Genomic DNA, 26,414 nt, shown 5'->3' on the forward strand with positions numbered 1-26,414 from the left:
TATCCCTCATACATGAGAGATGAACAATGAGTGTTGGACTATTCATAGAAAAGGAGTGTATGCATGTAAAAGGTTAAAAGTGGGGTAAGGTAGACAAGGAAGATTTTGACTGATAGTTACATTATCAATGTCGATCGTCAACCCATAAGAGAAAACAATGAATGAAAAATCAAAATCTGTTCCCTTTTGTATTGTTATATTTAGAGTTTTCATTTTTCTGTCTCCCTCATAGTGTTTTTAAAACCGGACCGGATCGGAAAAACCAAGAATCAGTCACCCGATTTTGTTTTATTTCAAAACTGTTTGTTGCCTCAAAACCATTGATTTGGTCAGTGAATCGTTGACATAAGTGGTTGAACTGTTGAATCGTTGAGCCGAACAACAATTTTTGACCATTTTTGGTTTTTATTTTTTTTTAAATTTTTTGTCAGAATAAATTGTCAATTCGGACCAAATCGTCAGACTGCTCAACCTAAAACAGTTCTCTACCCGGTCCGATTTTAAAAACCTTGCTCACTCACATGCATTTGATGTTTTAAAATCCGACCTGGAGCTTCAACTGTTCTTCTCTCTGAGTCAATGCATCAATGGTTCAACCATCCTAGTCAAAGGGAGAATCCGTGATGTCATCAACAACTTGAATATCAATGGATAATAGGTTTTATGACTGATTTATTTGACCCAATTGACACGGTCGCCGAGAGGTTGGAAACATTATTTTTAACAACTTATCACTGATCTGCCGTGCCTAAGATCCAGTCATCCAGACCACAAAACACATGCAGTCTCCTCTATTTTGATGCCTCGAGAAAAACGAAATGTCTGACTTAATAAAGCCACAACTTCCACCAAATCACTGATTAGTCTTATTGTGAATTTACTGCTTTTCTGGTCTATGTAAGACAAACAGTGATAGCTTTTAAAAGAAAACTTTCGCCCATCAAGTAATGGAGGTCACCTATCCGGATCGAATTATTTTCTGTGGAACACTGCTCGAAACCATATTCTAAGGTACTCTCTGTTCATCGTTCAGTCCTTAACATGGTTCACCTTTTTTTTTTGGCAATATGGATGATTTGCAATTTGCAGCAATAACGTAAGCTTGAGAAATGCCACTGTTCGGATTTCAAAAATGGATTCAAGACAATCCAAAATCCATAAAGGATAAAAGTTTATCCAGAACGATTGGTTGGTCTTCTTAACATGGTTTGGCCTTTTTCTGAAGTTTTCAAACTTCAAGGTAATCTAGTTTGGTCTTGTAATTACTGTCAGTTAGCAGAAATGGGTCATCATCCATTCATCCTTGTGTGTAGCTGTTTTTCCAGTATGGACTATCTAATTATTTATAACACAAACAGTGGAAGACCTAGCTTGGTCTTGTAATTACTGTCAGTTAGCAGAAATGGGTCATCATCCATTCATCCTTGTGTGTAGTTGTTTTTCCAGTATGGACTATCTAATTAATTATAACAACGAACAGTGGAAGACCCATTAACTATCTCTCAGATTATTTAAGGCCTTTAATCCCAATCAAGCTTGTATTCCAACATGAAAATTCCTCACCAACTAGGGGCCTAAAGCTAAACTAAGTAGAGATGAGTTGATCGAGATTTGCACTCAATAACTGAGTAGAACTCAGCTCAGTTCAATTCATTCAAGTCAATACTTTTTTATTTGGCCAAAATTGTAGATTAGAAATTAATATACAGCCCCGAATAATGAGACTCAAAGTATTATTTGAAGATGGTAAAGAAAGAAACCATGTGTAGCAATATGCAGCTTACTATCTCTAAAACGACAGCATTTACCAAAAAAAAACAAGATAACTTAGTTTAATAGTACAGAGAATAGGTGGATCCACTAATTACAAAATTGGATAAGTAGATATGATTAGGTCAGTTAGTGCTAAAATTTCTTGAAGTTAATTAAGCTTTATCATCCATGTTTATCTAACTTCCATTTAGGTTTCTTTAATAAGATATGATGGACCCATTTGAACTTTATATCATTTGCCCCCCAAAAAATGTAAAACATAAGTGAACAATAATGTAATTCAAATTCCAAATTAATATAAGTCATAATTAAAGTTGCTATTAGAAAAAAAATATTTTGGAAAGTTTTTACTACTAAATTTTTATTAATAGTAATTATTAAATTTATATTTATTAACAATATTTGTTAATAAAAGCAATTACAAAAAAAGTTTAAAAATTATGAAAACTACAAAAAGTACTTTAAGTATTACCAAAAATTACCAAAATAATTTAAGAATAATTATTAATAAATATAGTTATATTATTTGATGATGGTCGAAAATTCGTTGTCCCCACTAGTAATGACAACTCAGAGATTAGGTGATGTGGTCGGTTGTAGAATGTGCAAGACAATGTCAAAGGGCTCGAGATGATGACCAATACAAAGAACTCCAATGGTCAAGTTAGTACCAAGCTGATGAAGTGGGTGAACAAGAATTAGGGCAATAGTGTGAGCCAAATAGTAGGCATACCTCCTGAGGGTGAAGACACACCCTTATATAGATCTCAAGACTCAGGATAAGTGTGCCCATTATATTCAGGCCATTGTGGAGCTTTGACTATAGGTTCATATCACTATTCCTCATCAATTCCCCTCCACTTTCGAGCTGGAAGGGAATAGTTTCGAGCAAAGGAAGTAATCTAGTTTGTGATGATCAACCTAACATTCTAAATTTGAATTATTATAAGGTTGTGGGTTCGCGTCGATTTAATTCATTGATTTAGAATCATGTGATGATCACAAGGCGTGTGTACTTGAATTTCATGAGAAAATAACTTATAACAAATGCCAAAAAATGTGTTAAACTGATTAGACATCGGAAGGTGTACCATTGCACCATTGGCAACCACCTTATTAAATTGATCTTGGTCATTGGTAGTGCAATTGTTTTGCTTGTAAATAGTGGAGCCTGAGGGGTCCATTCTTCACTTAACCTCTATGAACTTGCGCTGAAGCAAGGTTAGGGAACTCGGAGTTTGGTAGGGCTAGGTAGCCAAGTTGGTCAGTTCTAGCTTTCTTCGGGTGGTTCTTACTTTCCACTTTCCATTCCAACTATGTCGAGCTCTGAGTATAAGGAAGGAGAGCTGGTAGTTGTTCCAGCTGGGGAGGGGTCATTGGCTCATGAATGTTGAGGTTCCCATAATGGGGTCTCGACTTGTAGGAAGAAGTGTTATAAAATGAACTCAAGCTGACACATGGTGGCATATTACTATAGGTGCGAATCACCCCTCATCAATTACCCTACTTCTGAGCTAGAGGTGAACAATTTCGAGTGAAAAAAGTAGTCTAGTTTGTGATAGTCTACCCGATGCTCCAAAGTTGAATTATTTTTAGGTCACAAATTTATGCTAGTTCAATTTATTGATTTAGAATCATCTGATAGATCACATGATAGTACACAAGGATTTCATTTGAAAAAAAGCTATCACAGATGCCAAAAAATGTGTTAAACTAATTTTGAACATCAAAAGGCAAATCATTGCGTCCTTGGTGACAACCGTATTAGATCAATCTTAGTCATTGGTAGTGTAATTGTTTTTCTTATAAATAGTGGAGTTGGAGGGGTCCTTCACTTAATCTCTATAAATTTGCGTTGAAGCAGGGCTAGGGAACTTGGAATTCGGTAAAGCTAGGTAGCTAGGTCAAGCAGTTCTAGCTTTCTTCAGGTGAGTTTTCTTACTTTCCCACTTTCCTTTCTAACTATGTCTAGCTTTGAGTCTAAGGGAGAGGAGTGGGTAGTTGTTCCAGCCAAGGAAGGGTCCTTAGATCAGGAACATTGAGGTTCCCATAAAGGGTCTGGACTTCTAGGAAGAAGAAGTCTGAGTTTGTCCGAACTCAACTTTCTGCCAATTACATCTGGCAACTGATGAAATGGGTTACTGGATTCCCAAGGAGTTCCAAATCACCTTCTCGGATCTAACCAACATCCTTGGGACCAAGCCAAGGATGAAATTTATGTCTTTGACCATGCCTTAGTTGTTGGGCTCAGGTTTCCACTTCACCCTTTTGTCCCCGAGGTCCTTAGTTACCATGACATAACTATAGGTCACCTTCACCCAAGCTCTATAAGGACTCTAGTTGGCATCATTTCGGCTTCTGTAAATTGTAGAAACTGTCTGGCAAGGAGGGTTGATTTTACCTATCTTACCACTTTAAACTCAAGCTACTAGACAACTTCCCTTCCAACACGTCGGACTAGACAACTTCACCTTGGAGTAGTGGATAGCCATACCCAACTTGGAGATTTCCATGCATCTTGAACCCCGGTTCGTCGTTTAATGAATACTTGTCCTTTTGCAAGAGAGAAGACGAATGTAGATACTACTACCGTCTTTGATGCCCTAACCCCTATATTATAATATTTATTAATTATATATATAAATTTATATAATTATATTTAAAATTATAATAATATATTTTATATATTATATTATATATGAATGTATATATATAATAAATTCAGTATGTTATATTTACATTAATTTATTTATATAAAATTCAAAAATTATTTAAAATTTTTTGACATTAAAAAAAATTAAAGTGGAATCGGATTAAATATGAGACTGATCCGAATCCATGATTTGAATTTGAATCTAAGGTCTTAAATTCTGATCAATTTCAGATCGGATTCTAATGCACAATTTTACTAATCAAATCGAATTCAGATTTCTGAATCCAATCCAATTACATCCCTAATTTTGAATCGGTATCTATCAAATATGCACGTAGAAATTTAAACTCCGCTGCCCATGAACTAGCATATAAAACATGTAAATATATATTAGTAGATGGCAAATGGTGGAGCCAAATTGTATTAGACGCTTTGAGCTATGATATCTAATTCCTCTCTCTTTTTTTTGAAAAAAATATTATTTTTAGATGGATCGAAGCATTGAATAAATGGTTACTTCATCTAAGAATTGAATAAATGTTGGATTTTCTTTTGACAACAGGAAAGCTTAAACAGGAATTTACAGGTTCATACGTCCATCTTTAATTTACAAGTTGTTCTAAAGAAATAATTTACAAGAAAAAAAAAAAAGAAAAATCTAAGTTGTGGGCCTCTGAATTTTGTATTAAGAGTTTTTCATAACCGGTGTTCAGATCACTGAGTTTTGTATGGGCATTATGGTCAAAGAATTAGGAGATGACTGACATATATCAGGAGTAGAGGGGGGTTGCAGTGGTATTTTGGTTTAGTTCTGTGTTTCAGCGGTTGGATATTCTACATATAGGTGTTAGGAGGTTTTCTTTTTGTGAAGGGGGTTCAAAGTCATTTCCCCTAAAATTAAGTCGATTTGCTGAAACCTCGCCCCCATTGGGTTTGGACCGGATCCGGTAAAAATGGTTTTTGGCAGCTTGTGATTTATGAAAGACTCCAAATTTTCTACATAATATTATGCAGAGGATGAGATGTTCTCCATGTGGCTGCAATAAAAATGGACATAGAAGATCCGGACTCCAAACTAGTACAAGATCTGCTACAAAGTAGGGCATGTGGTGGCTGAATGCTACAAAAATAAAGAAAATCAGAAGAAGCGTGAAAGGAAAAAGGGAAAACTCCGGCTAATCTAGAAAAGGCTCCTGTAAAAGAAAAATCTATCGGTAGGTCGATTACCCAACCTACTGCTAATGCTACAGTGATTCTGGAGTAAGAAAATTCAGGTGAGAATGCTCCTGTCTCTCTCGTTCATGGTGAAGGTAACACTCATGATATTGGTGTGGGCATTATTGAACATGATGATCTCTATATTCACTGTGAAGCGAGAGTTAATACTAACATGGCTACAATTGATGAGTTCACAGATTTTCAATTAATCTCATATCGGTAAAAGAATTCAAAATCTAAATAAAAATATTTGCAGTTGAAGGCCGACAGGATGACAATTCTAGTGTGGTACTTTCTGATGGTGACTTTGAGTAGCCAAAAACAGAGGAAGAAAAAGGAAAGATACGGCTTATGCTATTCCGGTTCCGAGAGCAGTGAGCACAAGATGCAGTACGGATCCAGATACTCTTTTTATATCTCTTTAATTTATGAATATTTTATTCTAGAATTCTATATGTGCAGATTACAGAAACTCCATTAATAAAACAAATAGTTATAAGAATATATAAAAAAAGAGAAGGTAAAGAATAATAACAGGAATAGGATGTTAACAAAGCAGATCTTTTTTGGTTATCAGCGGAGAAGATGAATTTACTTAATGACAATAAAAGGGGAAGAAGAAAAAAAGTAAGAAAAGGCAAAAGTAAAATAATAAAGAAGTAATAAAACAAAACAATGAATAAATTTGGTGAAGTTATAAAGCAGGAAGGCTATTCCAATGGGTTTGACATACTTAGATGACAAAGGAGAAATAAGCAATTGAAAGGGAAATAATAAAAAAATGAAGAAAAAAATAAAAAAATAAAAGAAGAGAAAATTAAAAAATACGTAAAAAGATTCAAATAATTAGAAAATAAAATAATACAAATGATAATTTCTTAAAAAATGTAAATAGGGTTCTATAAGAAAATGACAAAAAAAAAGTTATTAATTAAACTAAAAAAGACAAAATAAAAAATTAAAATAATAATAATAAAACAAAAGGGTAAAAAATAATAATAATAAATAAAAATAGGTAGAATTTACTTTTGTGTTGGATAGTTCTTGTGATTTGCTTTTCTTTATTATCTTTTTGTTTAAAGAATTGTTCATTTTGTCTTCATGCTAGTTTGAGAATTTCATGTGGGCCCAACTTATTGGATTTGTGAGAGGGATGCCTAACACCTTCCTTCTTCCATCCAATTCTTACCTGTTTTTCTTTATTATCTTTTTGTTTAAAGAATTGTTCATTTTGTCTTCATGCTAGTTTGAGAATTTCATGTGGGCCCAACTTATTGGATTTGTAAGAGTATGCCTAACACCTTCCTTCTTCCATCCAATTCTTACCTAGATTGGTGTAGCTAGTGCCTCGGATTTTGATGTCACTACTAAAATAAAAGCATTTTTAAAAATTATTCTCAGAGGTCCCATAATCTTATTTCCTTAACTGATGAATGACGACTCCAAACAAACCCCAAGTGAGCCATTTTTAAACACTCATCACAATATTAAAATTGAAACCAAACATCATCTACCGACTTTTGGCACCCTTGCTATTAACGGTTGGAAACACTTTAGCCAAGCTTTGTATATCCCTCTCATTACTCATCAAGTTATTAGAGAGTGAATTCATTTTTGATTCGGCCTAGCAGCTAATAGTAACTCCCAACTAAAAGTTTTAATTTCAACTTTGCCGCCACTAATTGTTTGGGAGATTTTAAAAGAGAGATGTCGCAGGCGAATGGAGGGTAAAGCTCACTTCTCCCAAGAAATTATTCAGAAAATTACTTCTTGCACTCATGAGCTGAATACCCAGACCCAAGTCGGCCTCCAATAGAGAGAGAAATCAATCTTAAATTTTCTAACTGTGCCTAACAACAATAATGGTATTTGATGAGGGCGGATTTGGCCCTCCAGTGACATTATGACATCTTGTCACGGTCTGACACAGGCTTAGTCTTGTCTATGCTTGGCAGACTTACGTTAAGGGACACATCATCATTTTTTGCCTGTAAGATTATTGGGAGAATTGATGTCATCTTCAGGCAGACCTCTAAAAGCTTAACGTACTCTTTGAGGAGGGGTGGTCGACCTCCTTGGGTGCCTAACTTTGGCACTCCTAGACCATCATCCATTGCGGGGGCGGTGCTGTTTAATGGCTAGAATGGCTTCCAGGGTTCTTCATGAGTGCACACATGCTCATGGGAACAGTGCATGGATCGGCACTGCGCTGCCGAAACTCAAGGGAGGCTTGGCATGCGGGCCAGGTTCAAGCATGACCCTTCACCACGCCAGCCCCTTGCCCAAGCTGAGTGAGCTACCCCGTTGCCTTTAGCACACATGTGTGTTTTGGCCCAGTGGTTGCCTATCATTGTGGCACACAGGTGCCCGTCATCATTGGCATACAGGAGACCCTTTGCATCAGTGCCCAATCACCTCTTCGACGCATAGTCGCCTCACATTGTGGTCATCCCCCTTTAGCACGTAAGCAACACCTCCCATGGACCGACCTGAGCCAGCCGAGTGCCCCGGTCATGCGGCTGGAGGTCATGATCCAGTGCTACTGACCTTGGTGGAGCCATCTCATCGGGCAACTCCTAGCCTCTAAGCACACAAAGGCTTGTCCTGGCCTACCTTGGTATGGATGCCGCACGGGTTTCTTCCGCTGTAGAGCTACCCCCATGACATGGCGGTGCCGTACCTGCCAACTCTGGTAGTTGCCTACTGCTTGACAGGACCGTACCCTGCAATGGTCACGCTAGCCCACCAACATGCCAGTCCTTGCAGTAACAGGCCACCCCAGGACGTCACCTGGTAGTGGATCGCCGCAGCAAAGATACAGGGCCAACTCCACCGAACCTGTCATATCACCAGTATATAAAGACCTCACCCCCCTAGGGGGAAAAAGAAAGAGAAAAGGATGGTCCTTCAGCTCCCGCCGTCCGTAAAGAGGAGCAGGTCATCTCCTCCAGAGAACAGCCGAGTTGCATTACACCAAGGAGCTCCACTTCAGCCCCTGAATCACAGACCACTTGGGGGCAGACGTCACTGACAAACTGCTTAGCTAAAAATCGATACATCATAAAAATACTGATACGTGGCCAAAAACGATTACATTATTCTTCAACCTAGAATTAGAACCATTACTTCTAAGTGTGCATACTCAGGTAATCCAGGGAATTATGGAGGTGATGGTATTTTTAGAGATGAGCAGGGATGCTTTATTTTTGCATTCATCACCTCCTTTTATAATCATTGCTCTAATATATTACTGTTGAATGCTGAGTTATCTTATATGCTATTAATTATAATAAAGCACTTGACTTGACTGTGATTATATAGAGTGATTCTAAGTTGTTGGTTGACATTATTCAAGGCAAAGCTCATAGTCCTTGGCATCTGTTAGGTTGGACGTACCGATGACATTCAGGATTCATTTGTTCAATTCAATGAACAAGGCAGCTAAGTCCTGGGCTTTGGGGTTTAGTGTTAGGATGTGCTTGGTATACTGGGCTTTGGGGCAACGCGGGCTAAGTCATCCTTTCTTATTTGATTTTATTTCTTAATAAAATTTAAGGTGGCTACCCTTAACTTGGAGTAAAGTTTGGGGAAAAATTATATAATTATGGTATTATTTCTTTTTAATTACGTAATCATTTTCTAAGTGAATTAAGTTTGTTAAGTTAATTAATGTAATTAAGAAACTTAAATAAAAATTTCCTACTTTAATTAATAGGTGTACACAAAGTTAACTAATAAATAATTAATTAACCTTAGTTCATTAATTTAATTAAGGTTTATTATTCTCAAGGTTGTTTCATTAATTTATTTTTTTACAATTTATTAATAATATTTTGAAATTCTACTTAATTTAAAATTATTAGCTGTAACACTTATTAAGAGAAACAAATTTTATTACTTTTATTATAATTATTCATTTTTATTTTTATATTAGTTTTTCTGTACTTAATTTTAATTTTAATTTTTATTACTTTTTCGTTTTAATTATTTTGTGGTTACAATTTATTGAAAATAAACATTAAAACTAAAGAAATTACTAACTTGTATTATTAATTAATTTTTAATATTAGCTTCATAGTGGAAATTTTAATTAAATAAACTGATTTTATAATTTAATTAGATTGTATTATGTTTAATTAAAGTTATAATATAATTTATTGATTTATTAATGGAACACTGTATCGATTTATTGAAAACCAAATAGTCCATATTAAGCATGCCTTTTAAAGAAGATAATTGAATTCGTAGCATGTCTTGGTTCCTAAGAAAATGGAATAATTATCAAAAGAATATTGATTTTGAAGATTGACGTTACTCAATAAAAGCTCTTAAAAAACAACTATTATAGAGAGAGGTTGGTTTTATCTATTTCCGAAACTTATCTACATAGGAAAGAAGAAAAAAAATGTTGGTGTGTAGTTGTTTAGCTCAGAAAGTGTGGTTTTCTTCAACAGAATCCTAGGGTTGCCTTTCAAGGGGAATGAGAGTATTAAAGAGCTTCTTTCCAGTTGGTTTTTAGTAGCATTGACTAGGAATGGATGGGCTGTTGTTGTAGGGCTGATTGCTTGCTTTGCGGTTTGGGAGATTTGGAAAAAGAGAAATAGGCGCAGAATGGGAAACAAATTCAAATGTTTCAAATTGGTGATTTGGATCATAGTGCGATGGCTTCATGAGGTTTCTTCTTCTTTAATTCTGATCTACAAGGTGAACTACAACCAACGGCTATCCTTACAGGGTTTGGGGCTGCAGACCCAATTGATCAAAGGAAAAGAACATTAAAGTGGTACATTTGATGGCGGTCCCGAATGGTTATCTGAAACTTAATTTTGGTGGTACTTCCAGAGGAAACCCGGGCCCCTATGGTGGAGGGGGTATCATTAGAAATGGAATGAATGGTTGTGTTTGTGCTTTCTCTAACACTTATGGCACTGAAACGAATTTAGTTGCTGAGGCTATGGCTTTACTGGATGGTTTAAAGCTTGCCATTGCTTTAGATTTAAATAGGATTATGGTGGAGTCAAACTCCAAAATCTTGACTGAAATTCTTAATGGAGATTGTATAACCCCGTGGAAGCTTTGGTTTTGGTTGTTTCAAGTACAGGAGCTTAGGAGTAGATTGGGTTTCTTTTGTGTACATGTTTGTAAAGAAGCTAACCAACTAGCGGATGCTCTTGCAAAGATTAGTTGCTTAACTTCTTAGAAAATTGTTTATGACTACACAAAAGCTCTTCCTTCTCACATCCAGAACTCGGTTACAGTAGATGGTCTAGGTCTTCCATTACTATTAATTCATTGATTTTAGGTGTTCCAGACACTTGATGTTTATATGAGTCGGGTTTAATTTCCACTATATAGTTTTGAGGGGTAAGGCCTCATGTTCCCCCCTCTAAGGTTTTTTTGCACATGAATAAATTTGCAATGGCCACCCCTCCACCGGGAGTAAATTTTGGGGCTTAGAAAAAAAAGGAAAGAAGAAAAAAATAGGAAAGTAGAAAGATAGTTGCAAGGAATGAAGAGAGGATGATGACGTGAGCTAAGGAGGCATACGGTGGTAGATAGAGCCTTGGGTTAGTGGTAGATAGAGATTTGCCATGTGGCTCAATAGGAGGAGTAGGTTGAGGAAAGAGACAAAAGAGAGAGTGAATGAGGGAGCAGGGATGGGGTATTGTGTGTATGTGTGTGTGCATGCATGTATAAAATAAAAAGTAAAAAATCCAACTTCATGTGGACTCCATGTGAAAATTTTAAATTACAATAGCAATTCTTATTATTATTGATGAGGGGCATTTTGGTCACCCCACACAGTTACAGACACATGGACGCTGTCGGCAACGCAACATCCAATTTAGCAAGACAACTCAACAAATTGGCATGCGGCAATCGACATTAGGTGGGTGGCCGAATTGGGGCGAGCTCGGCCTGCCGACAACAATAGCTACCCCACACAATTACAGGCACGTGGACGCTGTCGGCGACAAAACGTCCAACTCATCAAGACAACTCGATAGATCAGCACATGGCAATCAACATAAGGTGTGCGGCCGAGCTGGGGTGAGCTTGGCCCACCAACAACAACAGCTTGCCTTGAAACCGTCCCACGCGTCATGCTTACTCGAACATCGTTACGTCGATTATAGGAACAACTCATAGAATCGTATGCCGCAGGACTCACAAACTGCCACGCAAATCTAGCAACTAGCAGTCCAACATACCCCAAACTACGGAAACAACTCCATCGGAGTGCCCTTCCCGGGTAAAAACTACTCGAGTACCCTCACCTCATTTCTTTTTGCAGCACACACTCAGCTTGTCACACAGATACCAGCTCGGCCATATAGCTCATCACTGCCAGGTTGGACCCCTGTTCGAGCCACATCACTAAGACACGAGGGAGTGAGCAGATTGTGCATCATCAATTATTATTATTATTATTATTATTATTGTCGTTGTTGTTGTTGGTATTACTACTACTATATTTTGTATTCCATTTTGATTATTAATAAAAAGTTTTTATTTTAACAATTATTTTTATTTAATATGAAGAATATATAACATTAGAAATGTTATTAAAAAACACAAATGAGGCTTGAGATTTCTGGAATTTTATTTGACTAAAATATCCCTAATTTTGAATTTAGACACTTTATTTTGGGGGAAAATGTAATTTCAATATCACTATTCAGTTCATTCAATTTTCTCTCATTAAATCCCATATTTAAGGTATTAACACATTGATTTCTAGAAAATTTCTTGGCTAAAATACCATTCATTTTCAATTTGGACATTTTTCATGTGAGGAAATTTGAACGTTTTTCACAGAGAATAGGAGTTAATACCTTAAATATGGTACTTAATGTGAAGGAATTGAATAATCTGTATATTAGTATTGAAATTACATCTTTTGCCTCTAGAATGAAAAATGTCCAAATTCAAAATGTAGAGTATTTTTGCCAAAAAAATCAGAAATCAATAGGAGTTAATACATTAAATATGAGACTTAATTTGAGGAAATTGCTTACCCACCACTTGGATGGAAGAATGACTTTGCTTTTTAGTTAGTTTTAAAAAATCTTAAATTTCTAAAACATCCCCTGAAGTTTGGTAATTGCAATTGATGAGAGGTTATTTGGCCCAACCTATCGACACCCAGATGCGTGGAAGCGACCTGCTGGTTGGATGATGACTCGACATTTCTTGCCACCTCTTTGGGATCACGCCGCACGTCTGCAAGCCTTATCCTTATCCTGCCCGGGTCGGATGGACTCGATAAGCCTTATCAGCCCACACGAAGTCCACCTCCTAGTGCAAAATGGATTTCTAGTAGCATGGACCGGGGATCTCGGAGGTGTTTCGTAAGGCCTACGGTAGCTCACTTATATAAGGGCACCAACCCCAATGACATAAGGTATGTGCTATTATTTGCTCACTAAGGTTACTAGCATTTAAGCTTTCACCTCGCACAAGAGTACTAACATAAGCATTGGAGCAACCACACTAGGTAAGCCACCCCGAGTCCTCTGAGTTTTCTTCTTTTGTAGTTCGACCAGCCAGCAAAGCATACCTATGTCCGAGCTTTCCTCTTGCTAAGAGAATCCAGATTGGGAACCATCAATTGGCACTGTCTGTGGGAACTGCTACATAAAAGCTAAGTTCCTACCTCTGATTTTACCTTTGAGAACGCCAATGACTTCCTTGAGTAACAGCAAGAACGTTGAAATGCTGGTCACTGGGGGGCAAGATCAACCTACACTTAATCTCGAGACCCCCTCTGTGACCATTGGGTAGTTCACAGTGCCCCTCACTCTTCTAGGAGTGTCAACATCGTAGAACCCAAGGTTCCCCCTACAACATGTTATCGCACCGTTGCCTCATGTAAGCCGACCACCATTCCTTTGAGCCAGCCTTCTCCCCTAGCACCGAAAATCCTCTCGGCCCCACGGCTGAAGAACTTCAAGACACCTGCCCTGGAGACCTATGATGGGAACACTAATCCTAATAATCACGTTGATGGTTTCTAGTCCCTAGTGTTGCTCCATGGGGCGAATGAAGCTTGTCTCTATATGGTATTCTGTACGACCTTTAGTGAAATTGCCATATGGTGGTACCGTGGCCTACCCCCTACCTAGTCAAAAGTTGGAGCCAATTTGTAGATCCCTTCACTATGCACTTCGCCACAAGAAAGAAGTGCCCTAAGTAAGTGACTAGCTTGTTGACTGTCGTCCAATGAGAGAACGACCCTAAGGGATTATATTAAAAGATTCAACTCAAAAAGGCTACAGGTACCAAACCTTGACCCGACCATACAACTCACTGTGGCTTACAAGGGAGACCGTCACCCTAACCTTCATTGGCAGCTTGAGTTGAACCCACCTAGTTCTATGGAGGCGTTCCTCACTAAAGCCGATAAGTTCATCAAGGCGGTGGAGGCTCTCGGGTCCCGATTAGAGCTACACCAGGCCAGGGAAAGGAAAAGAACAGAAGAAGAAGCCAACAGTAGCAAGCACCAATGGCGAAAGAGCAAGTCGCCAAAAGAAGTAGGTTACTACACAACAAGTGAAGCAGGTCGCCAAGAAAAAGTCAGTCACCACATTGGGGTTCTAGATCATGTTGACGATCTAGGACCCCCCCAGTCTAGAATCAGAACTACACCTCTCTGAATGCCAAGCAGGGTGAAATTTTAATGTAAATCAAGGAGGCCAGCTATGTTAAATGGCCACCCAGGATGAGAGGAGACCCTGCCAGCCACAACCCGAACCGGTACTACCATTTCCACCGGGATATTGGGCACGATACAGAAAGTTACCGTAACTTAAAGGATGAGATTGAGGAGCTGATCCGTTGTGACTACTTCAAGCAATTCATCATGTACAAGGACAGAGATCTTCAACCTGTCGAATGACACAAATATGAATTGGAGTTGAGCAGGCGTAATGACAGAGAGTAGCCACCCTAGGATCCACCAGCATTAGAGAGGCCGATCCACGGGGTGATCAACATGATTACAAGAGGATCTATTATAGCAGGTTGCAACACGACAACAAGTAAGATAACAGTCTGAGATCTAGAGCATGAAGACGAGAACCTCCTGAAGTGCCCTCTGGTGGAGGAGGTGATTTGCTTCATTGAGGACAACGCTCACGGGGTCCAGTATCTGCATGATGATGCCCTCATTGTCAAAATGGTAATTGGCGATTTTGCGGTAAAGTGGATTCTAGTTGATTCAGACAGCTCCGAAGACATTCTATTCCTAGAAGCCTTTGAAAATATGGAGCTAGATCGGAAGGACCTCCAGCCTGCAGATATGCCCTTAGTCGGTTTTAGCAGAGACATTGTGAAGCCCGTTGGTAGGATCAAAGTGTTGGTGGTAGCAGGAGCAAAGCCCAACATTGCCCGATTTGAGCACTCCTTCCTTGTGGTCACCACCCCGTCCCCTTACAATGCAATTTTAGGCCAGCCCATCTTGCAAGCACTTCGTGCGGTAGTGTCGACCTACTATGTCTCGACGAAGTTTCTGATGACGTACGGAGTGGGGGTGGTACGAGGTGACCAATTGGAATCATGGAAGTGCTATGTCGCAGCACTTAAGGGAAAAGCATAGCTAGCAAAAGACGTCAAGCTTGGGCCACCACCCGAGTACACTGACGAGCAAGTTGCACCAGTTGAGGATATTGTCTAGGTCCCGGTCTCAAATACCAAGCCCACAAAGACTCCAAATTGGCGCTCATCTAAATGAACCACTTCGGTCGCAAATGATAATATTTTTATTTAAAAATTTAGATGTTTTTGCTTGGTTGGAAGCAGGAATACCTAGCATTGACTCTAGTGTTATTACTGATAAACTTAATATGGACCCTTTAGTCAGGATAGTCAGGCAAAGGAAATGAAACCTCACCTAGAGGTGGATGATAATAGATGAGGAGGTCAAGAAGCTCCTCACTACAAACTTTGTTAAGGAGGACCAGTATCCGAGCTAGGTAGCAAATCCTATGCTCGTGAAGAAAGCCAACGGCAAGTGGCACATGTGCATCAATAACACCGAACTTAATAGAGTCTATCCAAAAAATAGCTTCCCCCTTCACAGAATTGACCGCCTGGTAGACGCAACCTCGGGGCACAAGTTGTTGAGCTTCATGAACATCTACTCTGTCTACAACCAAGTTCAAATGGACCTAGCCTTGTAAATAAAATTTTTGAGCCTTTAATAGGAAATAAATTTGAGTGGCAATGTAGATGACATGGTCATGAAGACCTAGTTTTCCTCTTCTTTGATCGATAATTTAAAATGTGTTTTTCAAATTTTAAGAAAATTCAACATGAAGCTCAACCCGAATAATGTGTCTTTGGGGTCACATCGGGTAAGGTCCTTGGTTATATTGTAAACTGTCGTGACATCGATTCTAACCTTTATAAAATAAAAGCTATTCTAGATATGAGACCACCCTAAATGATAAAATAAGTAAAAAGGTTAATTAGTCGAATTGCTGCCCTGATCTGGTTTATGTCTAAATCAGCTGGTTGGTGCTTACCCTTCTTTAAGGCCATAAAAAAGAACAAGGACTTCGAATGGTCCGAAGAGTGACAGCTCGCTTTTGATGAGCTCAAGAGATATTTATGTTCACCCCTAGTTTTGACCCGACCTAAACCTGGAGACGAGCTAAGACTCTACCTCTCTATGGGTGACGAGATGGTCAACTCGGTACTAAAAAGAGAAGTAGAGCAAGTTCAAAAGTCTATCTACTATATCAGTAAAGTTTTGCAGGCAGCTAAGACTAGGTACCCCGATATCGAGAAGCTGGCCTTCGCAGTAGTCATTGTAGCTCGGAAGCTACGCCCTTACTTCCAATCCCACACCATTATTGTTCTAACTAATAGACCCATGAGGCACATTCTTTAGAAGCCTGAGGTCTCAAGCTAGTTGACTAAGTGGGCCATCAAGATAAGTGAATATGACATCAAGTTCAAGATGCACCCAACCATTAAAGCATAGGTCTTAGCGGACTTCATCTTTGAATGCACGTTTAGCACGCCGATTCCCGAGGTGGCTGAGCCGACCTTCACATCAAAAGCATCAAACAACACAGTAACCATTCTAGTGAGGGAGATCCCGGTCTGGGACGAGGAGCCTTGGATCCTTCACGTTGATGACTCATCTAATCAGCGAGGAAGTAGAGCTAGACTCATGCTATACAGGCCAAGCGAGGTGAAGCTGGAATATGCTCTCCGTTTTTTGGATTCGAAGCATCGAACAATGAAGGGGAGTATGAGGCACTGATAGTCGGGCTGACATTGACAAAAGAAGTCGGCACAAAGCACGTCGTGGTATGCAGTGACTCAATTGATTGTGAACCAAGTGAATGGTGAGTATGAGGATTGAGAATCTACCATGATGGCCTATCTGGCCAAAGTGAGGGAACTCCTACCTGGCTTTCACTCTTGGTTCATCTGGTAAGTATCGAGATCAGAGATAACTGAGGTTGATGCACTATCGAAGCTTGCTAGCACTAATGACATCATCATAAGGATAGTATATATTAAAGACCTGGTGCGACCTAGCATCATCAAGGTGATAGAAGAGGTTGTTCCTATGTTGCCAACATAACTGAGCTGGGTAGACCCGCTTGTTTATTATCTACTCTACGGGACCCTACCAACAGAGCGTAATGCATCTCGGAGGGTAGAGCGCCAGTCAACCCGCTATGTTCTCATTGTCAAACGGCTGTATAGAAGATCTTTCACACTCCCCTACCTGCATTGTTTGTGAATTATAGAGGCAAGCTAGTTGCTTAATGAGATCCACGAAGGTCTCTATGGAGGACACTTGGGGGGTAGGGCTCTTTTGCCCAGAAAGCGCTAAGGCAATGATATTACTGGCCTACAATGAAATTGGATGCACTCAAGCTCATCCGGAAGTGTTATAACTGCCAAAGGCACGCCAACATACTTCACCAGCCTACAACCAACCTGAAGTATCTAACCAGCATGTGGCCTTTTGCCCAGTGTGGGATAGACATCCTTGGTCCATTCCCACCTACAACCGGGCAGAGAAGATTCCTGGTCGTTGCGGTTGACTACTTCACGAAGTGTGTGGAGGCTGAGACATTGATGACCATCACAGCCTAGAATGTATAGAACTTCTTCTGAAGGAACATAGTGTGCAGATTTGGACTTCCAAAGCTGCTAATATCTGACAACGGGAAGCAATTTGAAGATATTCAGTTTCAGAATTGGTGTGTTGAGATGGGGATCCAACAGAACTTCACATCGGTGGTGCATCGATAAGCAAACGGACAGACCGAGGTTACAAATAGGGTGATTCTCCGTGAACTCAAAGCTTGACTTGAACGAGCTAAGGGTTTGTGGGTTGACAAGCTGCCCAGTGTCCTATATATGGGCCTATCGAACCACCATCAAGGCTGCAACTAGAGATACCCCATTCAACCTGACATATGGTGTGGAGCTCGTCATCCTAGCTGAGATCGAAGTACAGACCTTGTGGTTAGACGCATACAATGAGGAAGCCAATGATGACGAGGTACGGACCAATCTCGGCCTGATTAAAGAAGTATGCGACCTGACCTATATCCAGACTATGGCCTACCAGCAACGAGTAACTCGGTACTACAATGCCCGAGTCAAGCGACGCCACTTCCGAGTTGGTGACCTTGTTCTTCAGAAAGTAATTGTACATGTGCCTAGTGTAGGTAAGCTTGGATCGAATTGGGAGGGTCCCTGTAGAGTAAGATGGGTATTCAGTGAAGGGATGTACAAGCTCGAGACATTGGAAGGGAGGCAGGTATTCTTCCTAGAATGTCAACAACCTAAGGAAGTACTACCTATGAGCTCGGGAGTCAAGCATCCACCATATAAAAAATTATCTAAGTCCAAATGACCACCTGTTCAAGCAAACCGGTTAGGTTGCACGTCGGCTAAATGATATATTGAAGAATGGACCATGAGTCACTCTAAGCCTAAGGGCCATAGTGCCGGGCAGATAATGATCTCGGTTCCACAATATGATAAGACCCAATCACTTTCTAAGCATATAGGCAGCTTGAAAAAATTTTACTTAGGCCTTATTAGCGTATAGGCAGTTTGGGTCATATACCTTACTTTGCCTATTTGCCCTGGCTTACAGTTACCTCAGGCTACTTTATACTATGCCTAGTTGTTTTAGAGGTTAGGCACCTCGGAAAAACCTACACCTAAACATTTTATATGGAACATTATTTGTGAGGTGGAGAAAAGAAGAGTTCTATTTCATTGCTTCGGAGAAGATAAATTTGTACATCAAGCAAAAAAAAAAAAAAAAAGAAAAAGAAAAGTCTACTAGGCAGAGCTCGGAGGTTCGACATATGTTGTTTGTATAGGGGGGTCCAAGAAAAGAGGCAGAGATCAATCATCATAAGGCTCCTTGTCCCCACCTTCAGTAGTCTCAGAATTGCCCTTTGCTTCTTCAGTCTCCATCGCCTCCTCGGCAGCAACATTCTCTTCAATCTCCATGGCCTCCTCGGCAGTGGCATCCGAACTATTCTTCTACATGGTTCCCTTGTCGACGTCATCGTCACCTTCCTCCTTGGAGTCTGGATCCTTTTTAGCTTCTAGCACCATCTCCTTAGTGACCCCGATTGTGGTGATGGCTCCAAGGTTTAGCTTGGGGAACACACGTATGGCCAACCAGCAATAAAGATTGAAGCTCTTCTGGAAGGCCGTTGTACCGAGGTCCTGCCTAAGTTTATTGAACTCTAGTGAGTCCGTGTAAGCTTTGACAACAATGACCTTGGTGTCCATTATTCCTTGAGTAAGAGAGGCCTCTTGCTTGGTAAAAGCAATCCTCTGCTCCTCGGCCTCCTTCATCAACCTCTCAATATGCTCATTTTTTGCCACCACCTCAACCTCCAACTTTCTGATTGCTTCGACAACCTTCATCTGCTTAGTTCGACACTCCATGGCCTTCGACTCGACAGCTTGTGCCTTTGCATTGGCAACTTGTATCCTTGAAGCCTGTTGCTCAGACTGCTTCATAAGTGATTGGATCATTGAGTTCATCTGCAAAAGGAGCAAAATTCACCAAGTGCAAAAGAAAACATGAGTAAGAGCATAGTATTGAGATCAGAGGCATACCACCATGAGGTGACCCAGAGCTTTGGCGACCACCTCGGTTGGCTGCAACTTGCCATACTTGGAGACTTCCTCAGAGAAAACCGCCTCCTTGCTCTTGGTCAGGGTGACTGGGATATCCATGACGCTTCGACTCTCCTTGCGGCCTCTGCCTAAAGAGCCGGCCCCAAGATGACTAGACCTTGGCTCAAGAGTCTGGGCCACCTCGAGTTGGTGAAGCGGCGACTTCTTCTCTTGGTCCTCCTCAACCAATTTGATAACGGGGACCTCCTCGTCCCTAGTAGGTGCAACGGTTGAAGTGGGCTCGGTCGCCTTTTTCTCGGAAGAGTCGCATCGGGACGCCTTCCTCTTCTTTCTCTTCCTCATATAAAAAAATTGTTTGGACATCGGAATATCATCCATAATACCTGTGGAGGACGAGCACTAGTTTAGTTGAAGCAATACAGAGTAAAGTAAGCATGGAAAGAAAGTATGTGCGCCCGAAGTGACAACCTACCCAAGGGACTTAGCCTGACGTTAACGAGCATCTCCTTAGCCAAGTAGTCCTCTAGCCTCAGGATGAACTCCACCATGGAATGCATCTTCTTCTTCATTTTCTATCCAACTTGGCCCCGGGGTATCTCCTCTTCCAGGCTGAGACCTTGGAGGGATACTCGTGGAGAAGCTTGTATCTAGGTCGGTAAGCTATATAGTAGTTGAATATATCTACTTCCTTAGGGCTGGCTGGATTTTTCTTAGTAGAGCATAGCGAGCCGAATGTGGCTAAGTCTAAAGGAAGATCGAAGTTGTGGAAAAGAGAGATGGTACTGACCAGGGTGTGGGCCGAGTTCGGGTGGAGCTGATTAATGGTGATGTCAAAGAATTTAAGGACTTCAACAATGAAAGGGTGAAGAGGGAAGTGAAGCCTGGTGAGCAATTACTCCTCAAAGACCATAATCTCCTCATGCTCGTGCTCCCAAGGGAAGCCCTGATCCGCTCGGGTGACATGATTGAAGGACCGGAGCAGTCTGGCCCCAGAGGTGGATGAACGTGACATGAAGATAATGTTTTTTTGTTAGAGGCCTTCCGTTCCCGAACTGAGGTGTCCACCTTGGCTGGACTGGACTCTGAGCTTTGAGCTGAGGTAACCTCCTTGGCCTGGCCAGGCTCTAGGTCCTGAGCTAAGGTGCCCTCCTCAGCCTGATCGGACTCCCTACTCTCCTCGAATAGGCTACTACTACTAGACATTATGGAAATGAAAAAAAGGAAAGACTGGCAAGGTAAGAAAGCTTACCCTAAAGAAAGTAGACCAACCTCAAGAACGAATCAAAAGACCAACCTAAAACACCAAAGCTAGCGTGCGACCTCCAAAATGTGAAAAATCAAAATGGGACAAAAGAAATGAAACCTCAAGGCCCTTATTTATAGATGATATAGTCAATTACGAATGACTCAGATCAATTCGATCCAACAACTTTCGTGATGTCGGTCACATGACTCTCGAGATCGAAATCGGTTGAGAGTGTGTTTGATGTCCATTGAATTTACAATCCGGGTGATGCCTGTGCGTTCCCGAGATGCCAAGATGCGATCTAGCTCCACGATTGAGCCAAATTGCTCGCCAAGGTTTGACCCACGGACCAAACCTCGGCCAAGAGGAAGATCGGGCCAAATCTACTCAGGGTTGTCATGACCTCCTATACTAGGTTAGGTACCCCTGACACGGGAGTGGGGGGCAATTGATGAGGGGTAATTTGGCCCAACCTGTCAACACCTGGATGCATGGAAGCGACCTGCTAACTGGATGATGACTCGGCATTCCCTGCCACCTCAGCAAGTCAGGTCACCTCGGCTACCTCGGGCACCTCGGACTGTTGACTCGACATTCCTGTTCGAGGTTCGAGTAGCTCTCGATGGCCCGACTGCCGAGGTGAAACGTAGCCAACTTTTAGAAGCTAGCTAGTTGTCTCCGACCTCTTCGGGATCACGCCGCACGCCTGCAAGCAATTCCCACTCATTAAAGTGGTGGAGAAGAAATTCCCTCTTCCATCCAAGTGGTGGAGAAGCAATTCCCTCTCATTAAATCCCATATTTATGGTATCAATTCCTATTTATTTCTGGAATTTTTGTTGCCTGAAATAACCTTCATTTTGAATATGAACGTTTGTCATTTTGGAGGCAAAAGATGTAATTTCAATACTAATATTTAGTTTATTCAATTCCCTTACATTAAATACCATATTTAAGGTATTAACTCCTATCATCTATACTACTTTAAAAAGCACGAATAGCTTCAAGAATATTTCTAGAATTTTATGAGGTCAATATTTACCCCTCTATTTTTAAATTTATTGATAAAAGATGAGGGCAAACAGGGTAATTGGTTATTTATATTAAATGAGTTGAAAAGAGGTCATTTAAGATATTCAATGCATTCAATTCCCTTTCACTAAATTCAATATTTAAGATATTACTTTGCGTTCACCTTCATTCAATCATATATTTAAGACATTTTTTTCTCATTATTAAATTCTATTAATTAAATCCATACATAATAAATTAATAATTCTAATAACATAAACAATTATACTTTTAAAGTCTACCTAAAAATAGTATTTTCATCTAAGTGGTTGTAATAAATTAAATCATTTTGGGTCAAATGGGTCAATCCATGTTGCCACAATTAAATAATAAAATAAAAAATATATAAAATGTAAAAATCTAGAAAGTAAAAAAATTGGGAACGCTTTTTTTTCTGTTTTTTCTCACTATTAAATTCTATTAATTAAACTCATAAATAATAAATTAATAATTCTAATAACATAAAAAATTATAATTTTAAAATCTATCTAAAAATAGTGTTTTCATCTAGGTGGTTGTAAGAATTTAAAACATTTTGGGTCAAATGGGTCAATCCATGTTGACAAAATTAAATAATAAAATTAAAAAAAGCTAAAATATAAAGAACATAGAAATTAAAATATATTTTAGAACTTTTTAAAATCATATATTCATCATATTAAACAATAATATGTATGATAAATAAGAAATATTTTTCTTAATAATGGATATGGAATGTAAAATTTAAACCAAATGAAAATAAAATTATTTTCCTATTCTCTCTCATTAAGTCTCATATGTAAGATATATTCTCTCATTAAACCCTATTTTTTAGATATATTTATCTCATCATTAAATTATATTAATTAAATCCACAATACTAATTTTAGTAGTATAAAAATAAATATTTTGAAAGTAAATTGAAAGCAAAACCATTTTATTCCCTTCTTGTGGTGGGTAAGAAATTCAACCATTTGGGCATATCTCTAATACTGTATATTCATTATATAAAACAAAAATAAGTATGTTATGTAGGAGTTATTTTTATTAATGATGAAAATGGAATGAAAAATTTAAAATCAACATAGAAATGAAATGATATTATAATCAAATAATAAAATTTTTTAAAATAGAAAATACAAGTAATTTGAACAAGTAAAAAAATAGAAAAAAATATGGGTGCATATCTAATGTTATATATTTATAAAAAATAAAATATTGTGTACATCTCTAATATTATTCATTCATTTTATTGAACAAAAGTAAGTATTATACATAAGAAGTAATTTTATGTTTAATTGATGTTTATAACTTTTAATAAAGTATTAAGGCCTATAGATGTAGGTAATGATAACCCATGGACTTATGACCTATCTTATATATATTATCCCATTACAATAGGCAACAGCTTTTATGCTTCCCTATCTAGGGTATTTTTGCAGATTTAAAGTTTTCAACCAGACTAATCATTGAATGAAAGGCCATGTGGATCCAAATTGAACCTTACACCAACTAGACACAATAGATTAAATAGAATATGCAAGGTCTTCGATAATTGATAAACAAAAAATTTTAATTAATCGACAGAAATTATATTAATTTTTTAAATTAACATTTAACTAACAGTTAACTAATTACCGACATATTCATTGTAATTTACTAATAACTTAATAAGGAATTAATTAATAGTCAATATATAGTTTTCAAATATAAAATTTAATTATAAATAAACTTATTAACAGTTTTTTGTGTAATTAAATTTTAGTAAATTACCAACAAGGCAAATAATTAGAATTCTATAATAGTAATTTGCTTAACAGTAAAATTCAAATGCCCATTCTAATTTTTTAGATTTATTTTTATTTTTATTTGTGAGTGAAAACTTGTCGATACAAGGTTCTTTTTTAGTCGTGAGAGAATATCATACATGTATCATGCAACATGTAGAGCCAGCAATTGCGTTTCCCTAGGGCATATCCCCAACTAATGGTAAATATGGGATTTAATGAGAGGGAATTGAATGAACTGAATAGTGGTGTTGAAATTACTTTATTGCCCTAGAATAAAGAGTATCAAAATTCAAATTGAGGGGTATTCTAGTCAAGTAAAATTATAAAAATTTGCACAAATAAGGCCTTAAATTTCTAGAATTTTACTTGACTAAAACACTACTTATTTTGAATTTAGGCACTCTTTATTTTGGGGTCAAAATTGTAATTTTAATATGACTATTCAGTTCATTTAAACCACTCGCATTAAATCCCATATTTAAAGTATTAATTCCTATTGATTTCTAGAAAGTTCATTGGCTGATTAACCTTCATTTTGAATGTGAACGTTTTGCATAGAGAATAGGAGTACTAAATACCTTAGTTATGGTATTGAATATACAGAATAATAGTATTGAAGTTGCATCTTTTGCCCCCAGAATAAAATCTGTCCAAATTCAAAATGGAGATTATTTTAGCCAAGAAAGTTTCAAAAAATCAATATGGATTAATTCCTTAAATATGAGATTTAAAAAGAGAATTGAAAGAACTAAATAGTGGCATTGAAATTACAGTTTTTGCACCAAAAATAAAGAGTGCTTAAATTCAAAATGAGGGATATTTAGTCAAGTAACATTCCGGTAATCTCAGGCCCCATGTGTGCTTTTTATGATAGTTTAAAGATATAGATATACTGAACCATTTGATCCGTGAAAAGTTGATACCAATCCTAATTTTTTTTTCTTTTTTTATGAATGAATGAATCTACAGACCTAGAACTCTATAAATAGAAATGGGATTCAGTCAGTGCTAAGCCCGTTCAAACAACCATCATAATCTTGCATTGGGAATATCTCCCCATGAAATAAAGTATAAAAGTACAAAGATGTTCCCAATGCAAGGCTGTAAAGGGTGTTCAAACAGTGTTTGAATGGGCCTTGCACTGATTGAAGCCGATCTCCTATAAATACCCCTACAATTCATTATCATTCCATAAGATACACACGGTTTGCTTCAAGAATAGAGCACAGTCTGCAAATAAGTTGATAGAAAGATGGGTAAGCTTTCCTGCTGCTTCTTCCTTGTCTTCCTAGCCTTCTCAGGTTTCTTATACTTTCCTCATTTTCACTTGTTAATTTGTCTCTGTTTATCCCTACATTTATGATCAGTTGTATGATACATGAGTGCATCTTTCTGTATCAAACATCAAAATCCGACTAGCTATTTGCACAGTTGCTGCGAACTACGTACACTTCACCCACACTGTGTTGCAGCCATGGTTACAACACAGCTAGTGCACCGCAAAACATCAACAGTACTCCAATATTGTTGATGTATCTTTCATTCCCCCCTCCCCCTTCAGCCTTTCTTCTTTTGATATTTATTTGCTTATTGTATAAATTAAACGATGCATGGTTGTTCCAGTTGCTTCAATGTTGCCCAGTTCGGATGCTGCTGACGGTGGTTACAATTATTATTGTGTGCGAGTAAATCCAACCATGGAGGTGTGTAATCCCCGCGGATGCATTTATTGGTGCGCCACACAATATGGTGGCCGTGGTTCCTGCCGGGACCCCCATACCTGTATAAGTTGAATAATCTCTTTCGTTGTTGTTAGTGATTCTATGTAATAAAGGCAGCCACTCTTCTCCTCGTACTGTTTCTTCATCAATCAATCTAAGTGGAGCTCTTTAATTTCTTTTGGCAAAAATATATAAATAAATACGACCTGCAGAGTATAATTTAAGTAAATGAGGATTAAATAAGCAGGGTTCAAATATTGAAAACAATCTTTCTATCTGCTGGAGTAAGGCTGGATTGGGTGGAGGGACGAGATTAGTGAAATATTCAGTGCTGCCTCCATGATCAAATAGCATCATCAGTTGTATGTTATTAGAAACTAAGGCTGAGTTTGGAAGGTGTACAAATGCTAATATTTAGAGTGCAAAATCTTATACTTTGTTGGGTAATTAAATCCAACCATTTTATTTAGGCAATGAAGAAGCACAAAAACATATATCATATGAAAAAAGTGCTATTAAGTAGGTATTGCGAAAGTTTAATATGGAATGCCTCCGGATCATTTGGATATTGTCAGGTGTATACGGTTTCCATATATAACTGATCCCTTTCCTTTTCTTTTGGTATATATTTACAACTTCCACTTTTCAATTTCTCTCACCTTCTATGTTTTAAAATCTAACCCGGGTCTTGAACTGTTCGTCTCTCTGGGTCAATGGATCAGTGGTTGAATCATCTCGGTCAACCCGTGACATGGATTTTAAAACTGACTTGGTGACCAAACTGGTCAAGAGTCCGGTTATCGGGTTGAATGGTTCGATTGT

General features: G+C 38.5%; 1 protein-coding gene and 1 long non-coding RNA gene across 2 annotated transcripts; both read left to right on the forward strand.

The window, feature by feature from the left end:
* Positions 1-14,822: 14,822 nt before the first annotated feature.
* Positions 14,823-15,242, forward strand: LOC148843428 (uncharacterized). The gene has a single exon (XM_088959413.1). It carries the CDS (start codon positions 14,823-14,825, stop codon positions 15,240-15,242), a length of 420 nt encoding a protein of 139 aa, XP_088815539.1.
* Positions 15,243-24,900: 9,658 nt separating this feature from the next.
* Positions 24,901-25,859, forward strand: LOC148843429 (uncharacterized). The gene is made up of 2 exons (XR_016102773.1): positions 24,901-25,127; positions 25,495-25,859. It is a non-coding gene; the product is annotated as an uncharacterized LOC148843429 (long non-coding RNA).
* The last annotated feature ends 555 nt before the right edge of the window (positions 25,860-26,414 follow it).

The sequence above is a fragment of the Nelumbo lutea genome, chromosome 8 (assembly GCF_056320005.1).
Source record: "Nelumbo lutea isolate HS-2025 chromosome 8, American lotus-T2T, whole genome shotgun sequence".
In the NCBI taxonomy this organism is placed as follows: Eukaryota; Viridiplantae; Streptophyta; class Magnoliopsida; order Proteales; family Nelumbonaceae; genus Nelumbo; species Nelumbo lutea.